This window comes from Acomys russatus, chromosome 25 (genome assembly GCF_903995435.1).
Source record: "Acomys russatus chromosome 25, mAcoRus1.1, whole genome shotgun sequence".
NCBI classification, from domain to species: Eukaryota; Metazoa; Chordata; class Mammalia; order Rodentia; family Muridae; genus Acomys; species Acomys russatus.
The window spans coordinates 46372323-46394589 of record NC_067161.1 but is presented as its reverse complement, the minus strand read 5'-3'; the positions used below and the strand labels follow the sequence as shown (position 1 = coordinate 46394589).

At 42.7% G+C, this 22267-nt stretch overlaps 1 protein-coding gene across 3 annotated transcripts in view; it reads left to right on the top strand.

Moving 5' to 3' along the window:
- Positions 1 to 3093: 3093 nt before the first annotated feature.
- Map2k4 (mitogen-activated protein kinase kinase 4) overlaps positions 3094 to 22267 on the top strand; it is a 93857-nt gene continuing 74683 nt past the window's right edge. Inside the window, exons 1-2 of one of the 3 annotated variants that reach the window (XM_051168191.1) lie at positions 3122 to 3245; positions 16776 to 16808. In XM_051168191.1, the coding sequence (XP_051024148.1) occupies positions 3137 to 3245; positions 16776 to 16808 (142 nt within the window). In that variant the 5' untranslated portion in view covers positions 3122 to 3136. Of the gene's footprint in view, positions 3246 to 16742; positions 16809 to 22267 lie in introns of all 3 variants that reach the window. The other 2 variants (XM_051168190.1, XM_051168192.1) reach the window with 2 other exon arrangements.

The window sequence follows — 22267 nt, the reverse complement described above, 5'->3', positions numbered from 1 at the left end:
TTCTTGGCTTGTGGATTCGCATCTTCTAGTTTCCTCATGTGGATCTTCCCTGTGTGTGTCCACACAGCAGCAGCTCATGATGAGAACACCAGGCAAATGGGTTAGGGCTTTCTCACATGACTTCTTCTATCTGACCCATCTCCTTAAGGCCTCTATCATCCCCAGGCACAGTCACTGTCACAGTACCGGGGCTTAGGATGTCAGCAAATGAATTTTGAGGAATCCAACTCAGTCTATGAGGAACACAATACAGAAACATATAAGAAACGTAGGAACAAGAGAAGAAGCAAAAAGCAGGTAAGTAGCTCCACCAGTTTTAACAAATCAAAGTCCTTTCTTGTTTTTGTCCATGTGTAGACTTAGTCAGAAGTTCTTGTTCTCAGCCCTCATCTATTAGTTTACAATACCAAGAGCGATACAAATCCAGGTCAGCTTTATCATAAGCCCAACGTTAGGCAAATAGCTTGGCCCAGTTCAGGCCCCTTTAGTTCCCTTAGCCTCGTGAATTTGTTGGATTGAATGTTTTTTCTCAGGTTTCTTTGTTACTTATTTTTCTCATTCATGGTCACTTAACTATATTAGGCCAATGTTTTCCTAATTTGATTAAAATCGTTTTGTACAACTTATACTGTTGTACTGTATTTTTAAAATCTAATTTACTTTGGTTTCTTATATCTCTTTTCCCCTACTCCACCCTTCATCCCTTCCAACTCCCCAAGGCCTGTAGGAGAGAAAGAATGCTAGAGGGGAAAGGGGGTGGAGCTGTTCTTAGCGATGCTCAGCTGGTTACGGTCCTCAGATTCTTGGGGGCAAGCCCAATCTTTCTCTCAGGCTATCTCCAGCTTCTTGCCAAACTGCATCATCAGCAACCAGGAGCAGCAGGGGAGCAGCAGCAGCAGCAGGGGAGCAGTAGGGGAGCAGCAGCAGCAGGGGAGCAGCAGGGGAGCAGCAGCAGCAGGGGAGCAGCAGGGGAGCAGCAGCAGGGGAGCAGCAGGAGAGCAGCAGCAGCAGGGGAGCAGCAGGGGAGCAGCAGCAGGGGAGCAGCAGGAGAGCAGCAGCAGCAGCAGCAAGGGAGCAGCAGCAGCAGCAAGGGAGCAGCAGCAGCAGCAGGGGAGCAGCAGCAGCAGCAAGGGAGCAGCAGCAGCAGCAGGGGAGCAGCAGCAGCAGCAGGGGAGCAGCAGCAGCAGCAGCAGGGGAGCAGCAGGGGAGCAACAGCAGCAGCGGAGCAGCAGCAGCAGCGGAGCAGCATTCTTCTTTTCCAGAGCCCCCTCTCTCTCCTGGCTCTAGCATTTATTCCCTCTTCAGAGTCCCCAGAATTAAACTATCTGCAGTTTGCAAACAGTCCCTCTCAGAGCCCACATGAGGCTGTGGACAATCTGAATCAGCCCCATATCCTACACCCAGTATTAAAACAAAAACATGTTTACAATACATAACTGAGTTTTTAAAGATACCAAAACTTTCCAGTACACTGTATACCTTCTAAGGAAATATTGGATATGTATATGATATATACATTTTTAGCACCCCTCCAAACTCTGGTAATGTCTTTAAGAGACTATACACACACACACACACACACACACACACGCACACGCACACGCACACGCACATGCACACGCACACGCACATGCACACACACACACACACGCACACGCACACGCACACACACGCACACACACATATATACTAGCTATGTATACATATATAATGTTCTCATTAAATTATATAATTACCATATATTATATAACACACATTATATAGTAATGTTATATAATCAGTAATAATATATTACATATACAAAATATATTTGCTATGTATATTGCTTATATTAAGTTCTTATTAGAGAACTATGTCCTTGTTAGAAAGGGGGCGGGGCCTTTACAAAAGCACTTTCCATAAGAGTGTGAACATATTGATTATTCACACCAAAGACAGGGAGTGGGAAGCTCATGGTGCTTATGGAAACAGGGACGTTCAAATCCCTCTAAGCGATTGCTTGGCACTGCTTCAGCCCCCAAGGAACTGGAACTGCGAATGGAGATGATTCTCACACCCCACAGTGACGTCAGAGCAGCCCCAGAAGCATTCCTGGCACGGCAAATGTCATAACAGACTGTGGGTAAAGTCTGGTAATGGCAGGACATGATACTTGGGACATTGCTAGCAAATTATGGGGCCTCTGATCCCCTTTTCCTGTGTGTTCAAGTGTCTAAACCAAAACAAATACTCAACTGTATTACTCGCCCCCCCCCCCTGCCCTTATTTTGCAACCATCCATGTTTTCTAACATGACAAGTTGTTTTGGAAGGACTATTTGATTTCATTATTATCCTTAAAAATATTTAGAGAAAGTTCTGGAAACCAGGTTGACTTCAAGCTCACAGACATCTGCCTCCCAAGTGCTAGGATTAAAGGCATGCGGCACCACGGTCAGCCTTATGAATTTTGATCCTTCTCCTGGAACTAAAATATAGCTTCCATCAAAGAAAGCCACCTCCTAACCGGCATTTGAAAAGGCGATACATTTGGAAGCCACCACAGCCTCCCCCTTTTTGTTGTTCGTTGTCCTCTTCCCCACAGAACACACTGACAAAATGTGTAGCGTGCATTCTGTGCTGAAAAGCCTAAACCGGAACTTTCTCTTTTGGGTTATGATAAACGTCTTCCCTGAAGGACCCCTGTCAGCTTCCAGGAGTGCAGAGAATATTGGGGTGAAACCGCAAGCTACAGCTGACTCTTCTAGACAGGAAGCAAGCATGACCTGTGAGATTTCTTCCAGCGTTACGGTTCTGATGTTCTAAGAAGGTGTTCTAAAGCTCCGGGGTCATAGTTCTTTCGCTCCCTCCAGTGCACATATATTTCTGATTCTGCAAGCCACTTCAGGTCCCTGGGGGTAGAGAGCCACCTAGATCCAGGACTGCAGGCCAAGCCCTCAGTACTGGGTGCTGCTGCAGCTCAGCCGGTACTGCAGGCTGCGCATCAGCTCTGGCGGGGGCGTGCACGGGGAGGGGGCGTGACGGGGGCGTGTTCGGGGCGTGGCCACGGCGGCGCAAGCCGCGCCCTCGGCGGAGCGAGAGGCCAAGCTTGGTGCATTGCAGCCGCGGCGGCGCCGCTCGGCTCCTCACTTCCAACAATGGCGGCTCCGAGCCCGAGCGGCGGCGGCGGCTCCGGGGGCGGTGGCGGCACCCCGGGGCCCATCGGGCCTCCAGCCTCCGGCCACCCGGCCGTCAGCAGCATGCAGGGTAAGGACGGCGGGCGCGCCGGGACCCCGGGGCCCCTCGCGAGGCGCTCGGCCGAGCCGCGGCCTGTGAGCCGCCGCGTCCCCGGGGCTGTCCGAGGAAGCCGCCTGAGCTCCGCGTCCCGGGCTCGGCCTCGTCCCGGCTTCCCCGTCCCGGGGCCCGGCTTCGGTGGCCGCTGTGGCGGCTCCGGCTCCGCCAGGTCAGGCCCACCTGGCCGCCCCCCGCCCGATCGCTCACCTGGCGCCCGCGGGCTCGGGGACGCGCGCGGCCGGGCCTCTCGCTCCCAGGTCGGCCGCGTTCCGGCCCTCGGCCCCGCCGCCCCCGCGCGCCGCAGTGGGGCCGGCTCAGGGCCATCTTGCGCCTCACCGGGCGCCGCTGGAGCGGGGCCACCGCGCTGCCCCCGGTCCCCAAAACTTTGCAGGAGGGGTGGGGGTTTGTGAGGCCCTGTGCCACCTGTAAGGTATGGATAGACAGCCATTGGCCCAGGAGAGCCGTTTCGACCCAGGCCGGAGACGTGTGTTATCCTTGCATGCAGAAAAGAAAATCAGATAAAAATAGAAGACCGAGTTCGGCTAAAAGGGAGAGATTCAGGAAACCGAATGGCAGAGGTCAAAGTGATCGTGTCTGGGCATCTGAGGCAGCTCTTCTGTAATGGCCTTTCCCCACTGGGAGGCCTTAGTAGCTCTTGTGGGTTTTGACAGGGGGTGTTGTGAAAATAACATGTCCGAACCAATTACGGACCATTTCTTAAGTTTTCTGGGGGGATTTTGAGCAATAATGCTATTTTTGAGACAGGCAAGCCCAGGAAAAAAAAAAGCACTTGACAACTTTAGCAAACGACTTCTGTTCGATTATTGGAGTCCTTTGGATTTCCCTGGTATCACTACGACTATGGTTTCTTTTTGGTTAAATGCTCCATAACGGGCTCCTTGTGTCTAGTTAAGTTCAACAGATAATATGCTGAGTATTTCATGTTTATGACACCATGATTCAGGCAGTAGAAAAACAATCTGTATTTACATCCCTTCCCATAAGGAAAATTTATGGGATAGATTATATATATATATATACATATATATATATATACACACACACACACACAGAACGAGCTCTTCATTCAGAAGATATATTTTGTGCAGCCCCTAAGCTAATTAATTCAAGTTGAGTTAGTTATTGGATGCCTGCTATGCTGCATTGCACATTATACAGCGTTCAAGATGGATTTCTTCATCTCACACCTTGACTGCCTGTGTAGAATTTAGGATTATTTTACCTTGTGCCTTGTCCACAATGGGTGACTTAACGTTTGAAAAAAAAATTTTTTTTTAAGGGTAGAGACATAGCCTGATTTGAATTCAATCCCTGGGACTTATATGGTAGGAAGAACTGATTCCCTTAAGTTGTCCTCTGACCTGTGCACTTGGACACATAATAAATAACTCAGTAAAACAATGTATATATTTCAAGTTTTTTTTTTTTTTAATGTGTGTGTGTAATGTGGGGGGCTTTGTGTTTTGTTTTTTTGAGGGAAGAGACTGACAGTTTGAAAATCCTGTATACATATTTTCTTCTTGTTCAGAAAATAGCGAGCAACTACTTAGAGCCGGAACAGTGCTCTGATTTGAGTGTAGAAAGATCAGTGAGCCCAGCTGCCTCCCCTCTGATGGAGCATGCCCCTTGGAGGATGGAGGAGGGAAGACGTAGAGGTCCATAGGAGCAGCTGCTTAGGAAAAATGGAGGGGACAGGCTGAGTTTTGCAATTGAAGATAACAGGGCCATGTTCTTGATAAGACAGACAGAGAAAGCCTGTCTGGAAAGAACAGAGATGGGGCCTGGGCAGTGAAGATGGGAGAGCTTCTAGGAACTCAGAGTCTCATGGTCAGGAACTGCCCTGGTGTTCTCTCTATCTCTGCCTTTTGATATCTGGGACCCTTTTTAAAGGGGGCCCTAAACTGTTTTCGAATCATTGCTGAATTTTTAAAAGACTTATTTTATTTGTGAGTGTGTGTGTGTGTGTGTGTGTGTGTGTGTGTGTGTGTGTGTGTGTGTGTTTATGTTTTACATACATATCTGTCTGAGCACCACTTGGGTGCCTGGTGCTGGGAAGGTCAGAAGAGGTCATCAGATTCCCTGGGGCTGGCTTCACAGATTGCTGAGCTGCCATGTGGGTGCTGGGAATCAAACCTGGCTTCCTTGTAGAAGTGACAAGTGTGTTCCTAAACCGCTGAGGAGTTCTCCAGCCTTTTTTTCTTTACCGATATATTTTTGCTCGAGGCAGGAACATGCTAGCTATTTCTTGTGCTTTGAACCTGCTTTGATTGCTCAGAATAAACATAAGTGCTTGAAATGTTCAAGGGGGTTGTGTAGTGTAATTGGAATTGGAAAGCTTGAGTTCAAGCTGAAGATAAGTAATTTTTTTTTTCTAAGTTTGAGCCAAACTTCCCTTTTTTTTTTTTTTTTTTTTTTTAACCCCTGGTTTTCTTTGGACTTAATTGTATATATTGTTTTTTGAGGTGAAGCCTTACTGTGTTTCCCAGGCTGCCTCCCATTTATATGCTCACTACCTGAAGGACTGCCTTTTTGAGTTGTTTATGATTAGGTCCTACTGACCAGCAGATTCAGCCGTAGGACGTATGATTATATTTTGGCAGTCATTGAGCCGTCTCCAGGAAAATAGGCACCTTGCTTGACAAAGGACTTTGTACTCTTTTATGGCTTGACATCTATGACCCAACTGTGGCCCGAAGTTGGAAACATTATTTCCTTTATATGGCAAGGCCTAATGGCCAGAGCTCTGGAGTCCTGGATTTGAATCCCACCAGGACTTAAGCTTTTGGTGAGTATAGTGCTTAGCCTCTCTAAGCCTCTGATTCTTAGTTGGAAAGTAGGACTAATTAATTAATTATCCCGTAAGAGAATGCAGTGAGGAGGCCATGCTTGTGGCCATCAGGAGTCTTAAGTGCCCATCCTGTTATTTGCAACGGTCCTTATCTCTTTCCTCCACGAGTCCCTAGACCCTTACACATCTTTTTCCCCTAAGCCTTATTATCTGCAGTTCAACAATTCTTCTAGACTGTTGATGTCACTGTTTGTTGCTGTTGAGAGGACTCTATTTTTAGAATTCCAGAAAAGACTTTGACGTTAGACTCTAGATCCTTGTTGTTTTCTGCATCTGAATCTGAATCCGAGATTCTCAGATGATGACAAAGCTGCTGTTACGAGGTATTATTGTGGCTGTAGATGGGCTGTGGGCGGTGGGTGGCTGGAATGGGAATTGTAGTGGCTTTGGCTTCTTAACAGTCATCATTTGTTCTGTTAGTTGCATCTTCGCAGAGAAGTGGTACTTCTGATCTGGCCATTTTTTAAAGCATTCTTCCCACGGAGTCTCAGATAATAGAAATAGTAGCTGATTCTGTTATTATTCATATGTTTGAGTTTTCATTCATTCTGACTCACTTTCTTTTTTAATTTCCTCATGTCTGTATCACATGTGCAAACATTTACAAGCTGAATATGCTCTCCCCACCCCTACCCCTGTTCCCTCCTTTGATTATTTGGTGACTAAAACTATCAAAATGGAGATCTGCTTGCCAAGTTGGGTAAATAGTATAAAAATACATTAGACATTAGAGACATTAATATAAGCTTTTTTTTTTTTTGAGAGAGAGAGAAAAATATTCAAATGAGCTATTACTAAATGGGCTTTTATTCTCAATAATTAGTTCAGAATTAAAAAATATATTTTCCTCAATAATTTGAGAATTTGAAAAATCATTTCCTTGATAATTAGTCATCATAGAGAAATTTACCTGAAAGGTTTCTTGCACGGTACAGTTGCTGAGCCAGGTGCGGTGGCACACTTCCAACACTCGGGAGGCAGAGGCAGGTGGAATGTGAGTTCGAGGACAGCCTGGTCTACAAAGTAAGTCCAGGACAGCCAAGGCTACACAGAGAGATCCTGTCTCGAAAACCAAACCAAAACAAAAAAAAAACAACTACAGTTGCCATCTGAATATTCAAGAGCCTTTCTTGTGGTGGCTTGTAAAAGCCCAGGAATTTAGCCAAGTTAGTGGAAGTATATCACCTGATCAATCTCAGGTGTGCTGGGCGTAAGTCTAGAACCTCATGTTCCGTAAAGTCACCATGGGCACGTTAGAGAATAACAAGTATTCTGGTGAAGAAAGCCTGCCAGCTGAGAGCTGTGTTTCTACAGTGGAAACACAGCAGGATGCTTTCTTCTGTACTAGAGGCTTTTCTTTGCATAGGGCAGTGTCTTAGAAACAAGACATCAAATTTGGGAGGATGCTGGATTTGGGCTAGAAAAAAAAACCAAGGCTCAGTCTGTCATATGCACACTCTGCACCCTTGGGAAATTAACAGATTTTTCTAATTTTCCATAATTTCTCATCTACTAAAGCAGAAGATACATAGCTTGTAGATTGTTCTAAGAATCACATTAAGTTAATGCATGTGAAAATGTCTTACATCATAAAACATTATGAATATGTGAAGATTATTGGAAATGGTATTTACCTGCTTTAGCTGCTAGTCACTTAATATGTAATGGATGTAAAATATCTAGAAATGTGAGGAGTTGAATTTATTATAAAGACCTAAGTAGCCTGGAGAGATGGCTCAGTCTGTAAAGCCCTTGCTGCACAAGCATGAGACCCTGAGTTTGGGTCCTCAGCGCACACATAGCAAGCTGGGCACGGCAGCGTGTGCATCTACAGTTCCAACCCAAGGACTCAGCGCACGCATAGCAAGCTGGGCATGGCAGCGTGTGCATCTGCAGTTCTAACCCGGGGACTCAGTGCACACATAGCAAGCTGGGCACGGCAGTGTGCATCTACAGTTCCAACCCAGGGACTCAGCGCACGCATAGCAAGCTGGGCACGGCAGTGTGCATCTACAGTTCCAACCCAGGGACTCAGCGCACACATAGCAAGCTGGGCACGGCAGTGTGCATCTACAGTTCCAACCCAGGGACTCAGTGCATGCATAGCAAGCTGGGCACGGCAGCGTGTGCATCTACAGTTCTAACCTGGGGACTCAGCGCACACATAGCAAGCTGGGCACAGCAATGTGCATCTACAGTTCCAACCCAGGGACTCAGCGCACGCATAGCAAGCTGGGCATGGCAGCGTGTGCATCTACAGGTCCAACCCGGGGAATCAGTGCATACATAACAAGCTGGGCACTGCAGCCTGCATCTATAGCTCTAACCCTGGGCACTCAAATACAGAAAGGTTTCTGGAGCTTGTTGGCCAGCAGGCTCAGTGAAATATGCTGTCTCTTGAAGAAGACAGTAAATGTTGACCTGTGGCTTCCACATACACACATATCTGAATGCACAGATGCACATACACATTAAATTAAAAAATAAGGCTATGAACCTTGAGTAGTTGAGAAATGTTGCTTTAAAAATGCCTTATCAAAGTGGTTAGTATGGTTAGAATTTGTGGGTTTTATTTATTTATCAAGATAGTCTTGCCCTGTATGCCGAACATAAACTTGAAATTCTCCTAAGGGTTGGGACTACAGTTGTGTAGCAGCAGATCCAGTTTAGAATCAATTCTGAAAAACACTGAAACATTTGTAGAGCACTGGCTGTACAAATGGTATAGCATAAATGTACATTTGATTTTCTTAATATAGTGAACTAGGCAGGGTTTTTTTTCCTCATTAGGTATTAAGTGTAGCTGTATAGTGTGTGATTAATGCCCATTCTTGGGGAAGCATTGTATATATGCCAGTTAAAGTATAAGCATGGTAACTTTGCAGGAACATAAACTTTAAAATGTCATGGGGTGTGTCTTTTAAGAGAAAATGGAGATTTAAAATCAGTGTGCTTTTCTCTTCCTAGCAGTATTTAAATGTATAAAACAAATACTTAAAAAAAAAAAACCCTGCCTTTGGTTTAGTGTGTGGTTTAAAGAACTGAATGTGGGGTTGGCATGTAGCTGATTTGGTAGAGTGTTGCCTAATGTGCAGAAAGCCCTGAGTTCTAGTCTCGGCACCATATAAACTGGGTGTAGTGCGTGCTGAGACCCAGCACTGGGAGGTAGAGGCAGAAGGAACAGAAAAGCTCAGCATCCTCCTCCACCACATCTCACACACACACACACACACACACACACACACACACACACACACACAGGCAGACACAGACACACAGATAGATAAAATTAAAACAACAACAGTAGATCCTGACTGCAGACAGTGAAGAGTTCCAAATCCTATAGTTGCCTGCTTGTTTGAATGCTGTGTCTTTGCATGAAAATGTGGCGTGTGTGTGTGTGTGTGTGTGTGTGTGTGTGTGTGTGTGTGTCTGTAAGTAAGGATGTTTACAGGTGGAGATCAGAAATCAACTTAGAGATTGCCACTTTTTAAAAAGATGGTTTCACTGGGACCTGGAGACCTTCAATTAATGTAGACTGCCTAGGAAGGAAGGCTCTATTTTGGCTCACAGTTCCAGGGTACAGTCCATTATGGCAGGGAAGTCAGGGTGACAGGAATGTGACATTGCTGACCACATTGTGTTCACAGTTGTAAAGAAGAAGGTGGTGATGGAAGCTTATTTTCAGCTCACTTTCTTCTTTTTATACCTACCTCCCAGAATCCTAGCCCAGGAATGGTACCCGCCCCCCCAGCAGCATGCACAGGAAGAGCAGGGCACCCCCACCTCCTTCAACCCAGTAATCCTCTACCTAGGTCCAGATCTCAGCAAGTTGACAGCTGAGATTAACCGTCAAACATGGCAACACTTTACTGTGCGCTTCACCACCAGCCCCGAACACCATTTCTTTGCTGTTATTTAACATGACCTGGTGTGAATGCAGCATAGTAAATTAGTTCTCCCCTAAAGCACGTATTGAAACTCTCTTATGTACCTTTAAAAATGAGAGCAAATTTATAAGACTAAGTAAGAGATAATCTTTTAGAATACGTATTTTCTCACTTTTTGTCCAATGTACCTTAGATGATATAGTGGGAGGAGTCCTAAGATCAGCTGAACTGTGGTGACGCTGCAAAAAGGACATCAGCCTGTAGTTAACCCTGCCCTAGATGGGCCTTTCAAAGGAGAAAACAGACCACTTGCAGCTTGATTCTTCAGGAACAGCACATTTTTCCCACTGCTAGGGAAGGGGACAGAAGTGGATAGTGCACGAGCCTTTAACAGGTCTGTTTTTCTTCATTTTGCTCAAGATTGTTGAAACAATTTTTAAAAAGGATAAGTGTTACTGCATGCATTTGTGTGCATGCACACATCTGAGGGAAGGGTGGGAGTTACACACACTAATAAATGGCATATTTATATATGTATTGAGTGTGTGGCTTTACCAAGAAATGACATTATTAAGTGTCTTTTCTGATTGCATTCTATTTTTATAAGTATGGATATTTTGCCTGTATATAATTATGTATGTTTATCATGGCCATGCCTGGAGCCTGAAAGGCCAGAAGAGTATTGGATCTCCTGGGACTGGAGGGGTACAGATGACCATGAGCCATCGTGTGGATTCTGGGATTTGAACCCAGGGCCCCTGGAAGAGCAGCCAGTGCTTGTAGCCATGGAGCCATCTCTCCAGCCCGTTTCTGATTGTCTGGCAGTTTCTTTAGGACCTGGCTTAGGTGCTTGTAAGGAAGAAGTAATCACTGTAGGGGATGTTAGAGGCCTCAGGACACCAGACTGTGCCTAGCAAAAGCCACAGTTGAGACATTCTGTTTGAAAAATTGGTTTTGCCTGTCTTCTTACACCATAATGTTGACACAGAAGACGGCTACGACGTCAAAAGGTGCACAGAGTCTCCTCACCAGCAAGGCAGTGATCAGTTTTGTTGAGTGACTTCTACTTCAGTTCTGATACTGTTAGGAGATGAGCACTGACTGATTGCACAGCTTCATCATATTCCCTGTCTTTACATGCCAGCCACAAGCCCATGGTTCAGGAAACAAGGTCACTCACAGTTTTATTATAAACAATATTACAAGAGATACAGAGAAGACGTCTAGAGCAAGTTAAGGAGAGGGAGCTTGGAGCTTGGGTCATGCTTTGGTTGGGGGAGGGAAGGCGGGCAGGAGAGAATCTTGTCTTTGGGGAAATTAATGGGGACTCCATTGCATATCCATTGTTCATAGGCTAGATGGGGAAACCTGGCAAGGCTGGCCTGCTTTACAGCTGTGGCCTCTCCAAGCAGCATTCACTCCTCCCCTCAGGTTATGAGCCAGAGCTCCTCTGGAATAAGGAAGATCCTGCAGCCTACTGTAGGATAAGAGTAGGTCAGAAATCTCATTTTTTTTGGGTACTAGGGATTGAATTCAGTTCTCAAGCATGCTGAGCAGATGATATTTCCCTGAGTGGCATCCCCAGCACCCAGAGAAATTCAGTGCCAAGACTGAGAAGTCTGGGAAGATTAGAGCATTAAACCCCTGGAGGTGAAGAGAAACTCTTTTCCATGACCTGCCTCAGGGAGTTACCTGCCAAAAATTGTAGGTGGAAAACAAGATACATATATCATAATACCAAGGTGGTAGAATGTAGGGTGTGGGGTTGGTCTAGTTCATTGTTGGCTCGTTTTGTTCCTGGCAATACAAAGGCGCGGGCTTTGTGTAGGTTTAGCTGAAGAATATTTGGAAATGCAGGGAAGGCACTGCCAGTGTTGCTCATCCAAGGGAGTGAACAGGAAGAGTGACTATGGTAATGAAAGCCTGCTCTATCTTGGTTCTTTAGTAGACATTTTTATCAGCTCAGAACACTTCTGGGTCTTAGTGAGACCGATCGAAGCTAGTCCTTACTTAAAGTCACACAATTCTAAGTTGTTCCCCCTGGGAACCATGCTACATTGAAACAATGTGGTATTCAGTTATGCAGCCAAAAAGAGAGGGTGGCTGTTGCCCACAGGAGAAAAGAACTGGCATATATGGGCTACAAAATCCCGAGTTTAAAAAAAAAAAATGAGAAGAATTTGATGACTGATGTCTGAGTGATGTGGACAACCTGAAATTACTAAATTAGGGAAGATCCCTTTTGATAATGGCGAGAAATCAAAAGAGAAGAATCCACCAGGAAAGAAGTTTTATCGAAGTCACTCTGAGGTACAATGAAAATAGAAAGTTAGGACAAGTTTAGCTAACTGGATTTTAGAGCTGTAGTGATGAGCTGTGCATGGCTGTGCTGTCAGCAACACGCTAGGGTTTTGAAGTGGAAGTGAGAAGGGTGCCAACAACAATGCTCTTCATGCTTGTGCTAGAAGGATTTGTGCCCAGTCTGTGCTGTGAGCCAGTAAGAAATCTCTGATCTCTTTTACAGTAGTAGTGTGGCTTCGTGATGCCTTTCCACAGCTGAATGTACACATTCAGTAGCCCCAAGCCCCTAAGTGCTCAGATGAGAAAGGTGTACAGTGTTATGCTGCCCACCCAAAGGAAGGGGAGCAGAGAACTGCGGAACTCTAGAAGGGCCAGTACACAGCCAAAGCTAGGTTTAACCACAGCTTTCCATCCCAGAGGTTACTGGACATCATCTTAACTTAATATATAAACAAGAGAACTAGAGCTTAAGTGGGATGACTTAAGTTCCAAGGAGGGCTTGCAATGTTGCTGTGATATTTCTGGTTTTGTTTTCCACTGTTTACCACTTGTCAAATACTGCTTAGCATCTGCTTTTATATTTACTTATAGTATAACCAGAGTTTTAAACTACTACAGACCATCTCCCTACAGAACATTGTAGATTTCCACTTATGGCTAGTTAAGAGATCTCAGAACTGAAGGGAGAAATTAAGAATGAAGGGAAAGCTTAGGATGAGACTGGGAATAGAAATCCTCATGTAGGTTTACTTCCTGTGTGGCCTTATTGGCATTTGGTGCTGCAGAGTCTGGATGCTGCCTCTTTGGTTAGAGGAAAGCAGAGATTTACTTGTCTTGGGCCAGGAAAACAGAAGGATTTCCCCTGCTTGGGTGCAATAGAGAGACCGAAGTGGAGAGTCATAAAATTGAGTCTTAGAGAGTACATGAGGATCTGAAGAATCGAGGAAAGGCTTGCAGTGATCAGTTAACGATCAAAAGATTCACCCAATACCTAGCACCGCTGAGATGGGAGACTTCGGGTAAGTGAGTGGCAGGATAGAGTTTAGGAGATAGGAGAGGCTGCGCATTGAACAAATGTGTGTATTAGTAGGTATGTACATGCTCCAAAGGCGAAGGTATTTAGGGTGGTTCTCCTCATCATGTCACTCTGTCTACACAAGATTTTTGAGTATTATGAGCCAAGTGAGCCACTGGGCACTAATTTTCTGATTTACCCAGGTCTTATCCATAGACACACATGGGACATAAAATGATTTAACTAGAATAGTTCTTTTGAACACCTATTTATTTGATGTTTTTGAAAAGTGATAGAAGCCTGGTGTCGTGGCACATGCCTGTAATCCTAGCACTCAGGGAGGCAGAGGCAGGCAGATGTCTGTGAGTTTGAGGCCAGCATGTCTACAAAGCAAGTCCAGGACAGCCAAGGCTACACAAGTCTCGGAAAAAAAAAAAAAAAAAGTGATAGAATTAACAAGGAGATAGTGAAATACTGTGTTGTGGCATATCTTTTCAGAGTGAATAATAATTCATGGAAGTGAGCAGAGGAAAGCTCAGAATTCAGACAGTTATCCATAATTAAATAAAATGAGCAAGTTTATAGTTTCAAACCTTCAATTGTGCAATTCTGGATTGATGGCAGAACTTAAAAAACTTTTAGGAATTTTTTTAGCATTCAGGTTCAGTTAGTTCTAATGTGGTACAGAAACAGTGGGTGATGGTTCATCATTTTCAGCCCCAGTTCCTTTACATATTAGCCAAACATTCTCCCTCCCACTAAGCCATTCCTCAGCCCTCTTTTTAAAAATTTATCACAGACTTTACTGTATATTTGTGTGTGTGTGTGTGTGTGTGTGTGTGTGTGTGTGTGTGTGTGTGTGTGTAAAACCCCATACACATTTTGACTCCTGTTTTTACATCACCTTTTAAGTTTATTTATTTTTGTATCTTTTTTAGACAAGGTCTTACTATGTAGCTGTGGCTGGCTTGGAACTTGCTTTGCAGACCAGGCTGGACTCTTAATTCAGAGATGTGCCTGCATTTGCCTCTGCCTCACCAGTGCTAGGATTAAAGGCTTGCATCACTATTTTTTTTTTTTTTTTTTCCTCTCTCTCCACCATTCACATTGCTGTTTTGTTCTCTGGTTATCTCCCCTCCCCCCTCCTCAGCAGCCATTTGCTTTGAAGAGAAAATTTGTTGTTTTCTAGTCTCTCTCTGATGTGGTGGTTAGGGTCTCTCTCAGGGTTCTCCTCCAGGATCCTTCCTGGACTCCCTTTCCTCCTGACTTGTACCCTGCTCATTTTGCCTGCTAGGAGGCTGTCTGGCTTTTAGATGCTCCAGCCAAGAGCATTGGTTTCCAGTTTCTGGTTTGCTTCCTGTATTGTAGTCCTGCTGCATAGTTGATAATACAGCCTGTTACCCTGTTTGTAGAGTTTGACTCTTAAGTGCACTGCTGTCCAGGACTTTGTTTCAATGGAGTTTCCATTTTTGTTTCCTTTTCAATTGTTATTTGGTAGATTAAATGGTCAGCAATGGGTTACTTAGTTGTGTGAAAGTAACTAAGTTACTGTATAAGCGTTTTCCAGCTTTTATATATTGTAAATGTAAAAATGTAACTATCTTCTTAGAGTTTGAAAAGGATTTTGGCAACTGGATATGATGGACTAGTTAAACAGCTCTGCCTTTAGATTTGGTCTTTCTTTTCTTTTCCTTTTTTAAAACATATGTTTTGATGGAATCTGTATAAACAACTTAGCCCCCTCCCATTTTTGTCTTTCAAAGCAGTAATATATTACAGATATAGGCAGATTTCTAAGAGAACGACATGACTGACTCAGTTAGCTAGGGGGCAAAAGAATGTTTTACAAATCAGTGGACTCATTTTGATTTTTGAGACAGGTTCTTGCTTTATGACTTCCACTGGCTTCAAACTTGTCATCCCCCGCCTTGCCCTCCAGTGCTGGGGTTGCAGCTGCTTTACTTAAGTGACTTACTTCACTGTGCCATTTGGCAAATAATGACCTACAGATATAACCGGATCCCGTGAGACTGGGAGATAGACTCACAGGAAAATTCACAGGCTTTCATTCTATGAGTTCTGAAGTCCCACTCTGCCATAGCATTGCCAAGGACACCTTTTGTGGGAAGGATAAAGTCTCATGCACTAATAGGCTAGGTGGGCCTCAAACTAGAGGCAGTCCTTTCACCTCTGCCCTCCTGAGTGCTGAAAGTACAAAGCGTATCATTACATCCAGCAAGGACACTTCCCTCTCCCCCCAAGTTCCCGGTGATTTGACTCTTGTCACTTGAAGTTAGCAGATTGTCTAGAAAATGTTGCTTTATGTGTTTAAGTTTCATTGCTGGTAAATCACTAAAGTTTTTTAGTCATGAGTAATAATTAGCTTGGGCGCTTCTAAATCAATAATTTTTGCTAGTTGTTGGTCTGATGTATTTTGATGCTAATTAATAAAAGGCCATCACACCAGGGCAGGGCAAATGAGATAGGCGTGGCTAAGGTTCCCAGGCATGCGGAGACAGAGAGAGTCCTGGGAAGAAGAGAGACCAGAGGAGAAGAGAAGAGAAGAAGGCCGCCATGGGTTAGATGGAAGAGAAGCAAATGGCTGGCATGGATGGAAACTTGGCCCAGATGAAGAACATTAGCAAGTATTTGGGATTATGGATGGGAGGTAGCTTGATAGAAATTATTAGAAGCAGATGGCATGGGATTGGGACAGGTATCCCGTACCTGCCCCACTATGGGAAGTAGTTTAGGGGATTAATATCTGCCCTGCCCCAGGTTAACTAAGGCTATTTTAAAATATAACAGCTGTCTATGTCTTGATTGATTGCTAGTGGGTTAGAAAATACTGTTGTAATAATAATTATAGGCTTAATAATAAACATTATTTGGCCTTACTGGAAAATTAACAACAGCTGGTAAAATAAATCACAATATCTTCTGAATGAATTAATTATTATTTTGGTTTTTCAAGACAGGGTTTCTCTGTGTGTAGCCTTGACTGTCCTTGACTCACTTTGTAGACCAGGCTAGCCTCAAACTCACAGAGATTCACCTTCTTCTGCCTCCCTGAGTGCTGGGACTACAGGCGTGCACCACTGCCTCCAGTTTATATTCTGAATTTATAGATCGACAACATTAAAAAATTTGATGAAACTGCTTTAAAACTTTTTATTGCATATATGGGAAAAATAACAATTAGTATGATATGAAATGATGTAAGCTTTGAGTGTAATGCAGTGTATCTGATAGAAATGAGTTTTTACAGCAAGCCCTTTGTTGCCTTTGTCTGTATGGTGGGGTAAAGTGATTGGAACTGTTCTTGCATTAGTTTTATTCATAGTGTAATATAAAGATGCAATGTCATGTTCTGATTTGGTTTGTTTTATTTACAGCAAATGAACTGCAACTTATCTCTTTTACTTTAGGCTTTCAGATAAACTTCTGTGAAAAGGCACAAAGTAAGCTAAAATTTTGATATTCTGTTACTTTTATTTTCATATCCATCTTGGTATTGGGAATGTGTCCACTGTTGTTTCAACTAACAGACCATGGTGATTCTGCACTGAAAGAGCTTCCATTTTTCATTCTGTCCCTTCCCATCCTTTGTTACATTCTTGATTATAAATTATTCTGTTTTTTTTTTTTTTACTTGAAACTCAAATAGGAAAAAGATGTGTATAGACATTTAGATTATATGGGCATAGAAAAAGAAGTATTTAGCTTTAACTGAAATTTAAATCACAAATTGAAAGTTTACCTTTAAGATTGTGGTATAGAAAGCCCATTACTGTATGCAAAGACTATGGTTTTATTTAAAAGTATTTAGCACATTTACTTTTTTGTTTGTTTGTTTGTTTAAAACAAATCTTGTTGCAGTTGTGTCTCATCCTCACACCCACCTCTGTTTTCTCTTTGGACATTAGTCTCCCTAGACTTCATGGGCTAGACTTAGCTCAGCCATAGCTCTTTGGCCATGTAAGTGCTAATTTCTTGGTTTGAGTCCCAGCACCACAAACGAACAATTGTGTTAATTAATTACAAATGTTTGGATTCATAGAATATAGAATAGATTTTTAAAAATAAGAAGACAATTTTTTTTGCCTTTTTTTTCCTTTTTTTATTAATTTATTCTTGTTACATCTCAATGGTAAGAAGACAATTTTTATAAAACTTAAACAAAGTACATTTTGAATTTTAAGCATTATAAAATGCAGGGCTTTTTTGTTTTTAAGTTTTATCTGAAGAAGACTACTCTGGTTTACAGGAAGACATTCCAAAATGAAATGATTTTTATTGTCTGCCTTGTATCTGGGGAGGAATGATGACTACTTGATGTGTTTCATTCTTAATAAATTAGTTTATAGGAAAAGTTTAACCTGGAGAGTTAAAGCCTCTCTCTGTCTCTGTCTCTGTCTCTCTCTTTCTTTGAGACAGGGCTTCTCTGTGTAATATCCTTGGCTGTCCTGGAACTTGCTTTGTAAACTAGTCTGATGTCAAACTCACAGAGATCTGCTGGCCTCTGCTGCCCAAGTACTGGGGTCAAAGGCGTGCACTACCCCACCTGTCCAGAAAGCTTAATTTTTATTGGCTGGACATTGTGGTGTTCTTTGTAATGCATTGAGCAAAAGTTTTATTTCTTGAATGGGTTACCTATGACGTGACTCTGTGGTACGTGATCGTGGTAGCCTACTATACTAGGGTAGGTTTTTTAGTAGGCAGACCATTATCTTCCTTTTAGCTTAAGTACTAAACCCAGAGTGTAAATGCCTATAATGAACCTACAATTATATACATAGGAAGTTGTAATTTGTAGTTTCTATTTTATGCTATCCTAATTCATAGTAATTTTTAGTTTTCATTTATATTTTAACATAGCATTTGCTTAATGCCTTTAGTTCTGCTGTGTGTAAAAACAAGAGGCACATGGTTGTGTTTGCTCTAGTATGTGCTATCAGCTCTAAAGAGCTGTGAGGGTAGGCCAGCTGTTCTGTGGGGCCTGAGTGGCCCCGCCCTCTTCTGTTGCTGCAGCTCTGCCTTCTTTGCTGTTCATGCCTGACTCTAGTAAGAGAAGCTGAGGCCCAAAACCTAGGGGAGCTTAATAGAGTGTGTGGGAGGGGCATATGCAGGCACACTTTCTGCACTTACCTTTTCATTCTGTTTCTTACTGTCTCTGCTTTCTCCTGGCTTTCCCCAACTCCACCTTTGTTTTTTCTTCTCTTTATATTCATTTCTTCATGAGGTACATAGATACTAAGCACCTGTACAGTAAGTGGGATTGCTGTATAGAAACAAATAAGAAGAGGGTCTGCCTCTAGCCGGCTCACAGCAGAGTGGACAGCATTGAGTCCCCACTCGTTATCAGTGCTTATCTACTGATGCTACATGCAGACTGCGTAGAAACTGAGGCCAGGGTGAGAATGGCTGCAGGAGCTGATGTGTCCAGGGCACCCTTATTTCTGCTGATGTCAGGACAAACAAGCCTAAGGATGCTGTGTGTCTCATAGTCACTGCTTGCTTGCTTCCTTTTTTCTTTCTTTTTCTTTTCTTTCTTTTCTTTTCTTTTCTTTTCTTTCTTTCTTTCTTTCTTTCTTTTTTTCTCTTTTTTGAGATGAGGGTAGTGTCTCACTTTGTTGCTGAGGTTGACCTTGAACTTGGTGCTCAAATGGTCTTCCTGCCTCATCCTTGTGAGTAGTTGGGACTTTGGGTATGCTTCTCTGCACCCCTTGCAGTTGCTACTTTTTGTTGAGAGCTGGAGGTCCAGGGATCCTGCCATGGGCCTAATCTGCTTCAGAGTTGAGCAGAGTTTTTTGTGTTGACTCAATCTGGAGGACTCAGGACAAAAAGTGGACTTATCAGAGAGAGGAATGAGAGTTGGAGAATTAGTAGGGATGGCCGTCTTCACCCAGTAGCATTTGCTTCTGTACAAATCATTATTTATATTTTAGGATCAGGATAAGCTTATTTATTAACACTTTTCCTTGTGCTTTTATAGAAAAAATTTAAAGTGCAGTTTTTGTTGTTTGCAGAGTCTTCCAGTTTGCTTTAGAATGCAAGCGCTAATTTTCTTAAAGTAGTCACCATTTCTTTAAAAATTAAGAATTTGAAATTGTCAATTGAAAAGTTGTTTGGTTCATATGTTTCCAGAAATATCAAAGGATGTTTCAGAATTAGGGAAACTTGTATTTAATTCATTAATACTGCATATATATCATACAATAGTTGTAGGAGAGGATGTAACAAAGAGCAATTAGGCGTGTTTTGTTTTGTTTTTTTGGTTTTGTTTTTCGGAACAGGGTCTCTCTGTGTAGCCCTGGCTGTCCTGAATTCGCCTTTTAGACCGGGCTGGGCTGAAACTCCCAGAGATCCGCCTGCCTCTGCCTCCCCAGTGCTGGGATTAAAGGCGTGCGCCACCATTTTAGAGGTGCAGGTGAAGCAGCAGTACCCAGGTCCCCACCCCACCCAGGACTGCTCTAAGATAACCATGACTAATGGAAGCTCTGAGAGATTAATGTTCCCATTGTTTGACACACACAGTGTTTGTTCTTTATGTTTCTCCGTCACAGTTCCAATCAGTTTTTGTTGTTGCCTGTTCTACCTTAGTGAAAGCTTATCAGAAATGTATATATGTGTATTTATATGCACTGATGGTTTGAGATTCCACTTTTAATTTGGGGTCCAGAATTTGGAATAAAATTGAGTATTCACTTTGTACCTAATTTTTTAAAAATAAATTACAGTCTGTGCATGTCTGATTTTTAAATATTTAAGATAATATATTTATTTTAGATAATAAAAGTAAGTAATTTATTTATGAAAACTATGTTATATTTCTTCTCATACTGTTGGATCACTGAATTTTTCTAAGTGTAAGATTACTTGAAGGAGAAATGCCTTGTCATTTGTGAGCACTGTAGACCTGCAGCTCCTGCATTTCTAAGACTGAACTTCAGTTAGAGCCTCTTGGTTAATCTTGCTACGATAACTGCCTTTGCTCATGTAAATATACTTCTATATGACCAAGTTTAAATGTACCTATTGTCTTTAATAGATGGAGTTCACAACATGATTTGCTTGCTTTATAAAACCAGTCTATGGGAGTGAAGGCAAAAGTTAACTGAGAAACATGTTTTGGAGATTTGCTTTTCTTTTTTTTAAAGACATCAAGTTTGTCTGAGGTCTGCCAACCAGGGGACTTAGGGGTGGATAGGGGACAAGAGCAATATCTATCAAAGGTCCCTGGACTTAGGGTTTTCCTCAAAAAATATCTGAAATCCTGTGTTAATCACATCAACAGTATTTAGGAGGCTGTCCCAGTAATTCAGTTTTTATTTCAGTGCATTTATAAGCCCATAGCAGAAGACTTCCTCATCTCTAAGGAAAATTTGGCAATATTATTTCTTTAGTTTTGGATTTTACACTTATGTTGGCTTTAATTTTTTTCTTGTGTCTTTTAAGTGCTTTGCTTGGGATGTTCGCCTAGCAGTGGAATAGTGCCCCACTCCCACTCCTGTGCCTCCGTCCATGACCCAGACTGACGTACAATTCCTCTTGTAGCTCAGGCTGGAGTTTTGTAGCCCTTTCAGCTCCTGATGCTGGAATTGCAAACATGTTCTCTGACTCTTAGTTTACAACTTAACTGTTACCTAGAAAGCTACGTGTGCTCCAGAGGCCACTGTCATCCTGTGGTATTAAGTGAAATTACATTATGTTGGTAGTCATTTTTGGTGGTGCTGCCCATTAATATATTGGGGAAGTTTATGTGTGGAAGAGATGCATTCTAGTGGCTGATTCTTCTTACTCGGTTTTTAAAAATTATTTTTTGAGCCAGGATCTTACTATGTAGCTTAGGCTGGTTTGAGTTTAAAGTTAAAATCGTCCTGTCTCAGCTTCCGAGTGCTGAGTTTGCAAGCATGCACTTTCACACTCTTAATTGTGAAACCTTTCATTTACAGTAATGATCTCTTACTGTTTTTAAATTGGTAGTAATAAAAAGACAATAGTAAAACTGAAGGGAGCATATTTCCTGAGTATTTTCCAACGTTGTCATAGTTTGCTGGCCTGATAAAGAGTGTTTGTAAAAGGCGTTGCTTTGGCTTTATTGGTGGGATATAGAGGATCAGGGAAAAGAAGTAGTGGAGAGACTTAAAAAATAATTTATTGTGAAAAAAATTAAAAATAACAAAGAAACAAAAGCCCTCATTTTTTAAAAGTAAAGATTAAAAATTTTTATTTTATGTATATGTATATATATGTACTTGTCTGTCTGTACACCATATGCGTGCAGGAGCCTATAGGCCAGAAGAGGGCGTTGGAGCCCGTGGACCTGGAGTTACAGGTGCCTGTGAGCTGCCTGATGTGGGTAGGTACCAGGTGCTGGCAATTGAAGCTTGTCCTGTGCAAGAGCAGTAAATGCTCTTAACTGCTGAGCTCTTTCTCCAGTCCTGGCTGGTTACATTTCTAAATCTTTCGTTTTTGTAGTAAAAGTCTTGCATAAAATGTTATCATATGGAAATTACTGACCTCAGCTGAGATTTTCTTAGGAAACAAAATGGACACATTTACCACTTTTGGGTCTTAGAATAGTTTATTTAGATTGATAGAGAAGATGAAGTTAGTTGACAAGAAAGTTTTGTAGAGCTGGCCTATAAGCTGTGGAGGCTGATGCCCAGTGTATTCATCATGTTGTCTGGGGACCATGGTAAAATGTCAGTGTACAGTCCTCCTTGGAACAAAAAGCACCAGAAATGTATTTGTGGTGTATAGGCAGCGTCAAGTCTATCTGTTCCCTCTGTAACATGCCACCACAAGAGATGTCACCTACTTAGTTGTGTTTGTGGAAGTTGTTAGAACACAAACAATCCCTAAAAATGATTTCTGTTGCTAGAAGGAAGATTTCTAATGGCCATTACACTTAAGG